This window comes from Drosophila pseudoobscura, chromosome 2, assembly GCF_009870125.1.
Source record: "Drosophila pseudoobscura strain MV-25-SWS-2005 chromosome 2, UCI_Dpse_MV25, whole genome shotgun sequence".
Classification (NCBI taxonomy): domain Eukaryota; kingdom Metazoa; phylum Arthropoda; class Insecta; order Diptera; family Drosophilidae; genus Drosophila; species Drosophila pseudoobscura.
Window position 1 is genome coordinate 23,250,340 of NC_046679.1, and position 12,342 is coordinate 23,262,681.

The window sequence follows — 12,342 nt, forward strand, 5'->3', positions numbered from 1 at the left end:
TACTATTTGAAATAGATTTTATTAAAGAAAATTTAGAGTTTTTGTAAAATGTATAATTTTAAATAATCTGTAGCTTTAGAAAGTTTTTATAGATATCCTCCTAGACCCTAAATATCCTGTTCTTGCTCTCCTTGACAGTTTCCATCGGAGGTGCTGGCAAAATCTGTGTCATTGGAATTCTTAAAGTGGCTAACGGCCGCGGCCACGGACTTCGGTGGGATGTTAAATAGTGGATGGGTGGGTAGCAGTTCGTTGATGGTGTCGCCCAGGACTTGTGGACAACTGGCGGACTCCGAGTGCTGGGCAATGGAGACGCCGCTTAGGGTATAGCATGTATGATAGAGATCTTGTGGTCTGCAATCGAGATAAATTGGAGATAAGAGATGTACAGCAAAGCAGGGCTCACATTACTTACTTTCCCGGCTTGTCGATCAAACCTCCGTTTTGCTTCTGGCAGCAGATTAGAATGTACTCCTGCAGGGCCTCAACATCAAATAGAGTGTGCTCCATTTCCTTATCGCCGCCAGACAACGTGGCCTGCGTTATGGGTATGGTGGCTCCTACCCAAAAGGAGTAGCAGCCATCGACCAGTTTATTCGTTCGACCCTGGAACCCTCCTTCGTAGCTCATCTGACGTAGCAGTGTCCAATGAAGCAGCGCCTTCTTGTTGCACTTGTGTGCCTCGTTCAGTAGCGCCAAGCCAGCGATGCCACAGAATGTGTAGCCCCCATGGGCCTCCAATTCGGGGGCACCGCCGAATCCTCCCTCGTACGTCTGGCACTTGGCAATCCAATCGCCGGTGCCGCCGAAAAGTTCCTTCATCACCAGATCGGGAAGGTTCAGCAGCTTGGCGCAAGAGATGGCACAGTACGCACCGCGCACATCCGTCTCCCCATCTACATGGAGCCGGAAGGAGCCATCCGGTTGACGAACACTGAACAGAAACTGGACAAGGGTCGGACGATCGATGGCGCGATAGGCACTCTTGGTGCCAATGATGCAGAGGCTGTTGACCGCCGCATATGTGGGCGCCAGATGGGCATACTGTCCTGGTCCACCGCCAAAGCCGCCCGTTGGAGCCCGGCATCTAGGAAGAGGCAAGAAGGCGAGAAGTTGTTAAGACAAGCACAGTGGGGAAAAAAGCAACCTACTTGCTGAGAAATTGTACGACCCTATCGAGGGTTTCATCGTCAAAATTGAAGCTAAGTAACTGGGCCGCCTGCAGTATCCAGTAGACGCACCAGGGTCGACTGCTGTCCAGGCATTCGTAGTTCGAGGGCAGCCGGCGCAGCATTGCATCCAGATAATACTGATGCTCTAGCCGGAAAAACTGGGTGAGCCGTGGATGGGTGGACTGCAATTCCTCGAACCGGTCGAAACATTTCTCCACCGAACTCTCTGTTTTTTGCTGCAAACACACATGCCATTCAGCTCTTATCTGTTTTTTTTTCTTTTAACCGCCTTGCCCGCGATTACTCACCTGCTCCCTGGACGTGGTTGTGGAGGACTTCTCGTCGTCCAATTTGTAGCTCTTCAATTGCTGGAAGTTGCGAAAGAGTAATTCGTCCTCGGAATACATGCTTCCGTTAGTTGTTTGTAATGTTTGTAAATTAAATGAAATAAATAAAAATAATTATTCCGATTGAGAGATTAACAGCTGATCAGTGTGACCCTCATATACTATACGGTCTCATTTTCAAAACATACCGACGAATTATTCATATTCCTCAATTTTGATATTCCGTCGAATATTATTAGCTATACAGAACATTTAGCCATGCCCACATAGTTTAATACGATTCATGAATAATTTTTCTTCAAGATTGGCCAATTTTTAGTCCTTGCTTTTATTGTATTTTGGCTAAAAGAAGGCTTAAAAAAACAGTTTAACAAAAAAACAGTCGCAGTGGTGCTGGCATTTGAAGGCATGATGCGTGTATAGGCATTTTTATACCCTATTTAATTAATTTTATATGAGGATTAAACGTAATTTATAAAGAACTTTTCTCAAATTTACATATTTACAGACATATTCATGTATAACGCTTCAAAATCATTCAAAGCCGGTTCCGTTAATGTGCGATATATTTAATCCTGTGGAAAAGGTTATTATATATATTATATGTGGTGTTTATCAAATACATATTAAAAGTAACATATCAATACCAAGTACAATACATAGTACCAGCTCAGTGAAATAATTATATATTTAAATATAAGATCTAAGAAAAAATATATATACTAAAAAAATATACGTACAAATACATATATGGAATTAGTTTAAAATATATTTAAAATCAAATCTCAACTGTCTGCAAGTCGAGCCGTTGCCCTCCTAGCATCCTCAGAATGTGGATCTATGTGAATCAATTAAATGAATGATATCAGTTCTACATTATACAGTGCTTTTAGACATATGTAATATTCCATAACAGATCCTTTATTAAATAGACTAGAAAACCGGAGAGTGAAACGTACCCGAGAGCGCTGAAGCGCTGAATTATAATAACTATAAGAATTGTCCATGAAAGTATTCAAGGTGATTCCCATCTATATACTGTATTGTTAGAGATTTGGCGAAAGATAAGAAACCCTGCAGGGTAGAAATCGCTTTAAATTAGAGGTTGAGCCTGGGATGACAAACATTTCCGTAATTCTATAATATCCCTTTACCTAGGGTAGAATGTTGCAGAATGTTGCCTATGTTGCCGGGTAGATTTCTTGGCACATGAGTTTGGACCATACAATTGAATGTTGCCTAAACATAAGTAGGGACATTGTTGAGCTTAGCAAGGACATTGTGGCGAGGAAAAATCCCTCAACAAAGAGAGGATATCCTATCACAAAATAGTTCCCCCAAACTTGAGCGCCAAAGTCGAATTGTTTGAAAGTTAATGAGTGACGACATGAATGAAATCCAGTTGAATGATGCACAGAAGTACGATTTGAGAGAGCGAAAATTCCAAAATCCTGCGTATGGATGGATTTCTATACCCCTTGTTCTTCAATATACATTTAAAAATTAAACTTATTAGATTGATTGATAATGACATATAACGTTAGACACCGATTGGCCATAATAGATGGAAAAATGTGGGGTAGAAGTAGTAGTAAAAAAGAACAAAGTAGAAAGGCAACTATAAACGGTGCGACATCAAACTCTCTGAGGTAATGATTTCAATGCGGTCTTCGTCTATCTTGGGCCTCAGTTTCTTAGCCAATTGGTCGGTTGTCGTCTTGGACTTCCTGATTTTGCCCAACAGATCGAGGAAGCCGTAAACCAAAAAGCAGATAAGCAAATATGCCCCACCGGTGATGGCCACCTGAAAGACAACTGTCAATAAGATCTGAAAGAATTGTTAGGCAAAAATTTAATTTTGGAGGCGGCAGGAAATGCGAACTTACGATTGCAAAACTCCTTAGAATCACCAACAGCAACCCGTTGGAGTCCACCTCGGCAAGCCATGTCAAAAGGGGCTGAGATCCGGATGAGACGCTGCCACTGTCCGGGGTGAATTCTTCGTCGGCCCGCAAAGGCAAGTACCAGTCGTAGTAAAACTGCTTAAACGGCGACATCTCAGCTGTTGACTTTTTTCCGATCTGCTTGTCTGTGGACTCTGGAGCATCTGGTGAAACGTTTTCGTGTAGACTTTGAAAACAATTGTTGAAATCAGCAAAAGATCGTCTGATGGATACTGAACATTTCTCGTCGTTTGATGGGCAGGTAGCGGGTCTGGGCGTTGGAGTAGGTTTTTCGCACTTGCCTTTTGGCTGGGGGTCCGGTTTGGCATACTTGCACTAACAAAAAGAGGAAAAAGAGTTGGCAAAAAGGAAATATACCAATATTTCTTGTAGAAAGGCCCCGGCGAGATTCGAACTCACGATCTCCTGTTTACTAGACAGGCGCTTTAACCAACTAAGCCACGGCGCCATGTGGCCATGTTGTGATAATTATGCAACTTCTACGTCGCGAGCTTGGGTGCAATGGTTTGGTTTGTGTATTATCTTTTCAGTGTCATACATTTCAGCTTTTGTCGATAACAATATATAGTTACATGGTGGTAAGTATTTTTGTCATCTCTAGAAGTTCGATAAGTATTATCGTTATCTCTAGAAACATTTTGTTGGAGGCAGATGGCGCTCGTGTGTTAGTTGGTTAGTACCAATTATTGATGACAGATGTCGTAGCGCTTAAAAATGATCCAGGTCCAAGAAGTACCCATGATTTCGCGATGGGGGAATCCTGATCTCTGCCCATGCGTGATTTATACGCGTAAGATGTTAGTTTTATATGTTTTTAGAAGGATTGATTCAGAAAATCATTTCAATTAAATTTAACAAAAAAAATTAAACAACAAAAGCATTGCAAAGGGGGTCGGGGGTCTTCGCCCTTGTCCATGCCTGAATCTATATCATTCAATACAGCACGGACAGTGAACCAACAGTAAGCCTAGAGGCATTTACTCACCCCAGGAGGCGGCCGCAATTCCAGGATATCATTAAACTTTCCCTGCCTGATCTGATCGAGCTCCTCGTCCGTTATGACATTGTTGGGATCCACACATTCATTACCATAGTAGTCATAGTACTCGCCAGGATTCGAGCATCTCGGCACCGGCTCGCACTGCTCCGTGGTGTAGTTGTAGAAGCTGCGCTGGCCGAAGTAGCGCTCCTCACAGATGACAGGCAGGCAGTTCATAAAGTATTCTTTGTCCCAGTTCTTGCAGTCAACAAAGTCCTTTCGCCTGCGCAGTGTACGATTTTCGGGGTCCAGGGTCTCGAATCGAGTGTCAAAGTGCAGCAGTTGCTTGACTGCAGCCGGGTGTGGCTCGCCCGAGGGACTCAAAGCATAGATCGCGATGGGACAATAGCCCACACGATTGTACAGCGACTGTTGTTGGGTGGTTGGTGGGGAAGAGGTTTAAGCTTTAAAAAGAATTTTATGAGTGCCTTTCGATATACGCACCACAGTCGGCCACACCAGGGAGACGGTTTCACGTTTGCCAGGCTCCAAGCTCCCAAAGTTACCCCCGTAGATGGGACCCACTTGGACCTTTTCGCCTTTAGTGGTATTCACCGTACATGGCCCATCCGAGGACACAATTAGGTCGAATGTTAGCTTCCTCTCACCGTTGTGCCGGTTGACCACCGTCATGTCTGGACAGGACTTAGAGCTGAAGAGTGGGTCAAGAATCAGACGATGTCCTTACCAAAGATCAAACCAATGTCATTCTCCCGCGGCACACGCACTATCATCTTGGTAATGCATAGCTTTCCATGGATGCTACGGCTGTTGAGTAGAATGAAATGAACCATTAGATATTTTAACATTTTTTGATTGAATTCGCTCTGGGACTGTTCACTTGAACAGAATTTTCAGTATATTTAGAACGTTTGCTGCTTACTCATTTTTCTGCCTTTTTTTAGTCCTTGGATCAGTGGATGATACATATCTGTTTAATTCCAATCGGTAATGATGGTCTAGAGAATGCTTACGTCCCTATAAAAGAATTTCTTGAATATTACAACCCCATAGCACATCCATTTGCTCCGTCGAAAGGGGTTCCCTAATGGCTGCTTGCTGTTTAATTAAGTGTAATTTTAGTGCCAACGCAACCCCTAAGACTGGTCCTGGGCCAGCTCGGACCTCGTCCTGGTGCTGGCTGTGTACATGGCCCAAGTTTTCTGCATCCATTGCAATTTATGTTTTAATCATCAAATGCGACCCAATTAATCAACGTATGTAGCTGGGCTTAATTTATGCGGCGGAACAATGTTTTGAAGTAACCCGACTCGACATCACACGACAGGTGACATTTCCCAGCAGAAGCAGAGAGAAGTACCACTCGAAGCGATCGGTGGATATGTTGCATATTCATAGGATTGAGCCAGTCCGTACAATAATTTATTCCAAAATTCAAAACTAATTTGACAGGAAATAATTAATTTGGGATCGAAAAAATGCCAAAAAAAAAAATAAAAGTGCTGCAGCAGCCAGCAGTCCCAATTAAAATTATTTCGCTTTCATTACCCAATGAAGCAGCCGTAATAAAAGTCTTAACCAAAAAAAGAGAGAGAGAGACCCCAGCAAACTACAACCCAGCAGCACATCCAATCCCAGAGACAAAGACAACGAAATAAAAGGCGAAAACTAAGCAAAAAAGTTTAAATAATGAAATCACTTCGCACCATCTCGAAATTGCTCATTAACATTTTGTGTTTGCGATATCAACTTGTGAAAATCACAGGGCCAGCAACAGACTCCGGCTCCGGGACTCCAGGCCCAGGCCCAGGCCCAGTCCGAGGTCCCAGCAAACACCAGAGCCAGACCCAGACCCAGATGCAGACCCAGACTCTTAGGCAGCAGCAGCAGGCAGCTACTTGGCTTTTATTTATTATGCCATGTGGTTTTTGTTGGTAGTACGGTACGTACTGCTGCTGCCTTTCCTGTTGCTGTTGCTGGACCTGGAGCTGAAGCTGCTGTTGTCTCTTGATGTTGTCGTTGTAGCTGACTCTTATTAGTTGGGTCAGTCTGTCTCCTCATTTTTTTCGTTTTTTTTTCTCCTCCTCCAAGTGGAGGAGGTGTGAAATCTGTTGTACTCTCCGTTCGACTGTCCTCTGCAAACTCTTGGTCTGTTTTCGTCTTCGGGTCGTGATTTGTCTGCGAAAGACACAAACAACTTCTTGGGGTCTCAGCAATTTTTCTAAAGGTCGTTTGCTCTGTCTTTACATTTGCCTTTACTCAATGAAATTGGCCCAGGTCCCAAGGAACACGGGCAGAAAAGATTAGGGAAGTTTATCGGCATTGATATCCCTTTTCTTTCGAATTCTTCTGCTGTCCATCTTTCAGGCACTTTGAAAGAAGATTCTTTCTTCTATATGTTCCATCTATATTCCATAATCCACCCTAATTTAATACATAATACTATATGACTATATCTTATCCTAGATCATAATGAGAATCGTCTATCGATTCAATTAAACCAATCCCTAGCATCGGGCACGCTCTCAGTCCATTCTTCAAATTAATCCCTTAAATGATCATAATTTCCTTTGTTAGCCAACTTTTTCGCTGAGTGCATGGCACAACCCAGCAAAAAACCGAAGTCAAAGTCAGAGATAAGCCCCGCATTGACTTGGGTGTATTTCAGTAGCCATTCGATTTATGTTAAATAAGCTGGAACGCAAGCTCTGTTTGTTGTAAAATACCAATTGCCGGACGACCAGCCTCCACAGAGACAGACAGAGAGAGAGAGTGCGACCGAGGTATAAGTATATAAAAAGAGATAGATGGAGAGCTGTGCGAGTGGGAGAGCGATTCTTTGGGGATTCACGTTTCTTCTTCATCCGTTGGATTGCAGTCGTTGGATTTTCTTGTTGCTGTTGTCGTTGGCACTGAATCAGATTTCTTAATTTAATTGGCTTTATGCAAGAAATTCTTCTCGCTTTTCTTAGCCTGGCTTCGATTTTTATAGACAAACTGTCTGCCGTGCATAGTACATGTGTACCCACACACCCATACATATGCATATCTGTGTACCTTCATGTCCAGCTCCAAGTCCAAGTCCTGCTACTGGTCCTGCTTCTGGGGCCGGCCTCATTCCATCTTCCGCAGAACGTGGGAATCATCATCATCTAGCTGTTTGTGTGTGTGTTTGTGGTGTGTGCCTGATGCAAATGCAAAACAGCTTAACCCAATTTTTAGTTGCTTCTACACCAACAAAAAATAAATCAATAAAAAGAAACAAAAGAAAATTCAGCACGTAATTGCAAGTTATGAGCAGTAGTCTGGTGGCCAGTATAAAATGAAAATCGTTGAAGTTTTCCATCATCGCGTGCAGCGTTTTAAGAACAATTGTTGGGCATTTAAGCATAAATGCAGGCGAAAAGTTCGCGTCTCGCGGTGAATGGTTATTATACCTGGTACTCGTTGTGGCTGAGGGTATATACTGTAGCCAGTCAAAGCGTTTCTCTTCCAACAGAGTGGCTTTGGGAACATCTAGATATCAGAGACTGCCTATTTGGTATGTCCTACAGATTCTGTAGGTTTCATTGTGCAGCAATACTGCTAGAGAGAATACCCGATAACTTACAAAACAACGTATATTGCGTGTGCATGACAGGCCACATTGATGCTCGACTCAGTTCAAATAACCTGCGCAGCAAAGCACTAGAGGGTATCTTATAGTCGAGAAATAGAACACATATTTCTTAGCGACTCTCGTTAGAGTGTATCGGTGGGTGGGTGTGTGTGTGTGGGTGTGTGGGAGCCACTGCGGCTGTGTGGGACACTTAATCATCAGCGTGAAATGAAGAGAAAGAAAGGCCCGAGACGAGGCCAATTGTGCATTTGGCTTCCACTCTCCACACTTGTACTCCTTTGTGTGTGTGTCTGTACATATATAATTAAGCCATAAATTCTGTTTTTATGATTTTCCACAAAGTTATGAATTTATGAGGAGCACCAGCACCAGCACCAGCACCACTCACTGCACCGCACTGCCACTGTGGCGGTGCCTCGCATACATAAACAATAATTTGCGGGAAAAACGGAAGTGGAATTTAAATGCGCGCGCATGCGAAATGGAAGCTCCACTCCTCCGCCTCCCACTCTGGCACTACCCCTCCATCACCATCCAGTGCATCCAAGACCAATCGTGGGCACCGGCTCTGGCACCGGCCATGTTTGGGCCATAAATGTCGAGCACTTTGCCCAGACCTCGTAAATTTAACGCTTTTAAGTTTTATTTCTTTTAGTTTTTGCTCTCTTCTGCGCTCTCCCTCTTGATGGATGGCTGAAGGTGGGGCACCCACGGGGAGAGAGAGGGGCCTAATAAAATTTAAATATTTATTGTACTCTATATTTTGTTGCCATGCAAATTTCGCTAGGGTTCAAAATTTATATACGGCTATCCATTTTCGTGGTCTCCCGTTGGCTTCGCAAAAAAGTACACAAAATTTCCAGTATTAATTGCATAAAATTGTGGACTGTCGCTGGATATTACGGGTATGAATATCCTTCCCCAACAGGCAAAGAGAGAGAGAGAGAGAGAGGGGAGGGGAGTACTCCTCACTGGGTCAATTAGCATAATCGCTTTTGAAATTGCAACCCAACGTTAAAGTCGAGTACCTTGAGGCGCTGCTACTGACGCGTATCTTGACGTTCTTAATCGCCCCCTCTGCCATCGCCATCGCCATCGAGACTCGAGGGTTGTCAAGATCGTACAGTTCTCGATATATGTACCTTTTCATATAAATTAGTAGTTTGGGGGCCTGCAAAAAATAAACAAAAAACACACACACACACAGTATTAATATAATAATTACGGCAATTACGCAAAATGCTCATGACTGCTCGTGTCATGGCTGCTTCCTAATGCGAAAATAACGTCATTAATTTTGGGCCAAGGAGCGAGAGCAGAGCCGACCTATTCAACATGATCTAGTTGCACCCTTGGGGACATTCACTGAATACTACACTGCAATTAGTATAGCCCTTTGTCACTCTGAACCAACTTTTCTTTACTCTATATAGAGGGTAAGAGAGAGCTTCTAGCTATCTAAAACAACGCTAGCTAGCAACGATATATTAAGCAATAGTATCGATAGGTCTTTCAAATACAATTGTGTGTGCTATCCCTAAGGAACAATAAATTCCTGAAATCAAAACGAAGAGAAGTTTATTGAAATATTGCCTATATGGTTCATAAATGTTCAGGGTGATACTTTTTCGATTTCGTCTGGTTTTACCATCTCACCTTTAGTATCGATATTCATAATTAAACATATGATTTATCTGGAGATTTCTTACTCTACAATGGCTAATTCCAAGTCTTAGCATTGAAACCCCTGGCCAATTAAAAGCGTATAAGCAAGTCACCTATCGTTGGATGGCCTGTAAAATATCCCTTTCGAGTATCCTTTGCCCAGAATATTCAAAATGACTTGTCACTAGCGCGGCATGCGCTAAATGCGGCAGGTGCAATTTGGGGAGACACTGAGACGTTGCGACTTCCTCCACTGATGATCGTTGACGGTGTTTTTGTTTTCATAAAATTGCAATATTAATGCGGAAAATCTTTGGGGAGGGAGCAGAGCAGAGCAGCAAGGCAAGGTGTGCACCGGGCCATCAATTGGTGCTCCTTCGTTTGCCTTTTTTTGTTTGGTGTGTGTGCCCTGAGAGCCGCTCTACATACTTGACATTGATGCAATTTCATTTGCCTGGCAGCTGACTGTAATCTACCCCTCTCTGCGGCACTGCCAACTCCTCACCCAAAGCCGTACTTAGTCGCAGCAATTAAACGAGATTAAATCGCCAGCGCAAAGCTGCTCAAAATGGAATACCAGAACAGAACACAGAACAGAGTGTGGTGTGGTGCAGGCCATGCTCATGCCCGGCTCGAGTCGCAATTATATTTGAAAATGCAATAAAATATGGCCAAAGCGGCAACAAAGCGCAGCTCAATTTGCATAAATATTTTCTGTTGCACAAAGAGAAGTAGCTAACAATTTCATTGTTGCCACTGAAGAGTGGGTCTGCCCTGGATTGGTGTGTGTGTGTGTGTGGCAAGGTGAGCCGAGCCAAAGGCATAAATTACACTCATGGCAAGGCAACGAGGTTTGGGACAGGTAGAAAAGAGCTTATCTCGGAGTCGAAATTAGCTGATAATATGCAAAACACGTCAAGAAATTGCAGCCTGTGCCAAATATCCAAATTATTACCCTTGGACAAATCAACACGAGCCTGCGCCACTGGCAGTAGGACCTGATTTAGAGCTGAAGGGGAAACGACACTCCATAGAGTCCTGTAAAGCTACACGGTATGTCCTCTCTCTAGCTGTAGCTTTCTTAGGGAGGTTTGCCTGTACTTGGTCTATATAGCCATTAGCAGGCTGGATTTGTGCAAGTGCATTTTTGATTTTCTTGCATTTTTATGACATTTTAATAGCCTTGCAGAGAACTTAACAATGCAAAATTAAATAAAACTAATACATAATTCATATGCAATCAACACAACCAACTGAAGCTATAACTCGCCATATGACTGATGTTGAGAGCTCACGTATGAGCCATGTACATATATGGTAATCTAGAAGAAGGCTCAACAAGGTGACAAAAAGTCACTCAGTTGGGGTTTAGAAAATCGAAAGCTTTCAAAAGAAAACTTATAAGTTTTAGGCATACCGTTAGGTTATATGATTTTTGCTTTAGATGAAAGATTTAATGGGTAAATATAATAAAGCTAGTTGTAGAACAGCGGCACTTACTTGGACCCATAGCTCCCACATGGCACGCGGTAGATTTCTGGAATCTAGAATCTAGAATTGGAAAAACAATATACATTGCGTGTGCATGACGCAACACATTGATGCGAGACTCCAGCTTCGCTGTGGTTTTTGTACTTATTGCTGTTGCTGTTGTTCTAGAAAAACTAGTTTCCTATCTAGAAATATACAGAAATATAGTCCTTCTCTGCTAGTATATAAAAACTTGCTTTTTTAGCGTTTAGACTTTGTAATAAAAGATTATATGGAATATATTTTTTTTCTTTGCATATACACAGATATGTATCCCAACCAAAACTATTTCTATCTCATATATATTTAAATAATTTCATCACAATTATATATTTAAATTGTAATAAAACCTGAAAATACTGCCATTATCATTATCCTATTAAAATGCTCATGTTGAACTAGTTTAGTAAATTGATTGCATTGCATGGGTTTTAATTGAATTATCAGCCAGGCCAGCTGCCGCCGCACTCAGTGTTATCATTATCTTCCAATCATTGATTATGATTTTCCATTAGCTAAATTGAATTTTCGAACTGAAAATGATTGGAAAAGTTCCGGGTTCCTCAGAGGTGGAGACCTCATGAAGAAGCACATTCCTTCAGAGATATGTGGGCGCCGTGGCTTAGTTGGTTAAAGCGCCTGTCTAGTAAACAGGAGATCGTGAGTTCGAATCTCGCCGGGGCCTTTGGGTCAAGTAATAAATATATGACTTTCTCTCTTTTTGTTTAGTGCAAGTATGCCAGACCGGCCCCCCTCAGCAACCCATATCAAATGTGGAGACGAGAGGAGCGGGTTATTATTTTTCATTTTCTATGCTTTATTTTTCGAAAAAAAACATTGCGTTGTGAGCACTTAAATGGCATACAAATTGTCTCATTTAAACATTGAAACGCTTCTGATTTCACAATTGCAACGTCAATGGCAATTTGTAGTGTTGTCAGTTTGTGGAATAGAGATTCTAATGAGTTGATTGAAGGCTAGCTGGGTAGCTGGCTAGCTGGATGGATGGATGGATGGTTGGATGGATGTATGCTCTACTACTAGT

The 12,342-nt window shown here is 42.6% G+C and overlaps 2 protein-coding genes and 2 non-coding genes across 7 annotated transcripts; 1 reads left to right on the top strand and 3 right to left on the bottom strand.

Annotated features, from left to right (window-relative positions):
- On the bottom strand, positions 1-1,682 carry Fntb (Farnesyl transferase beta subunit). The gene is made up of 4 exons (XM_001359414.4): positions 1,481-1,682; positions 1,152-1,408; positions 416-1,087; positions 1-354 (listed from the first exon to the last, which is right to left on the bottom strand). The coding sequence occupies exons 1-4, from the start codon at positions 1,577-1,579 to the stop codon at positions 108-110; spliced, it is 1,275 nt and encodes a 424-aa protein (XP_001359451.3). The 5' UTR covers positions 1,580-1,682; the 3' UTR covers positions 1-107.
- Positions 1,683-2,713: 1,031 nt separating this feature from the next.
- LOC4802554 (uncharacterized) lies at positions 2,714-5,916 on the bottom strand. 4 transcript variants are annotated; one of them, XM_033376599.1, is made up of 6 exons: positions 5,406-5,916; positions 5,211-5,290; positions 4,967-5,157; positions 4,469-4,891; positions 3,406-3,798; positions 2,714-3,347 (listed from the first exon to the last, which is right to left on the bottom strand). In XM_033376599.1, the coding sequence occupies exons 2-6, from the start codon at positions 5,254-5,256 to the stop codon at positions 3,138-3,140; spliced, it is 1,263 nt and encodes a 420-aa protein (XP_033232490.1). In that variant the 5' UTR covers positions 5,257-5,290; positions 5,406-5,916; the 3' UTR covers positions 2,714-3,137. The 4 variants fall into 4 exon arrangements, with proteins under 4 accessions (XP_033232490.1, XP_015037894.2, XP_003736759.3 ...); XM_015182408.2 differs by lacking the exon at positions 5,406-5,916 and having other exon boundaries at positions 2,714-3,323; positions 5,211-5,370; XM_003736711.3 differs by lacking the exon at positions 5,406-5,916 and having other exon boundaries at positions 2,714-3,334; positions 5,211-5,370.
- TRNAT-AGU (transfer RNA threonine (anticodon AGU)) lies at positions 3,858-3,931 on the bottom strand. Its single transcript has one exon. It is a non-coding gene; the product is annotated as a tRNA-Thr (tRNA).
- A 5,992-nt stretch (positions 5,917-11,908) lies between the features above and the next one.
- TRNAT-AGU (transfer RNA threonine (anticodon AGU)) lies at positions 11,909-11,982 on the top strand. The gene has a single exon. It is a non-coding gene; the product is annotated as a tRNA-Thr (tRNA).
- Positions 11,983-12,342: the final 360 nt, after the last annotated feature.

What these genes read in the sequence shown, in the direction of transcription:
- Fntb (XM_001359414.4), bottom strand. Translation starts at nt 1,579, where the DNA reads ATGTATTCCGAGGACGAATTACTCTTTCGCAACTTCCAGCAATTGAAG. An exon ending in CAACCACGTCCAGGGAGCAG is followed by an intron (nt 1,409 to 1,480) that starts GTGAGTAATCGC and finishes GTGTGTTTGCAG; the next exon opens with CAAAAAACAGAGAGTTCGGT. An exon ending in TTGATCGACAAGCCGGGAAA is followed by an intron (nt 355 to 415) that starts GTAAGTAATGTG and finishes TCTCGATTGCAG; the next exon opens with ACCACAAGATCTCTATCATA.
- LOC4802554 (XM_001359415.4), bottom strand. Translation starts at nt 5,331, where the DNA reads ATGTTAAAATATCTAATGGTTCATTTCATTCTACTCAACAGCCGTAGC. An exon ending in AATTGCGGCCGCCTCCTGGG is followed by an intron (nt 3,799 to 4,468) that starts GTGAGTAAATGC and finishes TCTTTTTGTTAG; the next exon opens with TGCAAGTATGCCAAACCGGA. An exon ending in TTCTAAGGAGTTTTGCAATC is followed by an intron (nt 3,348 to 3,405) that starts GTAAGTTCGCAT and finishes CAATTCTTTCAG; the next exon opens with ATCTTATTGACAGTTGTCTT.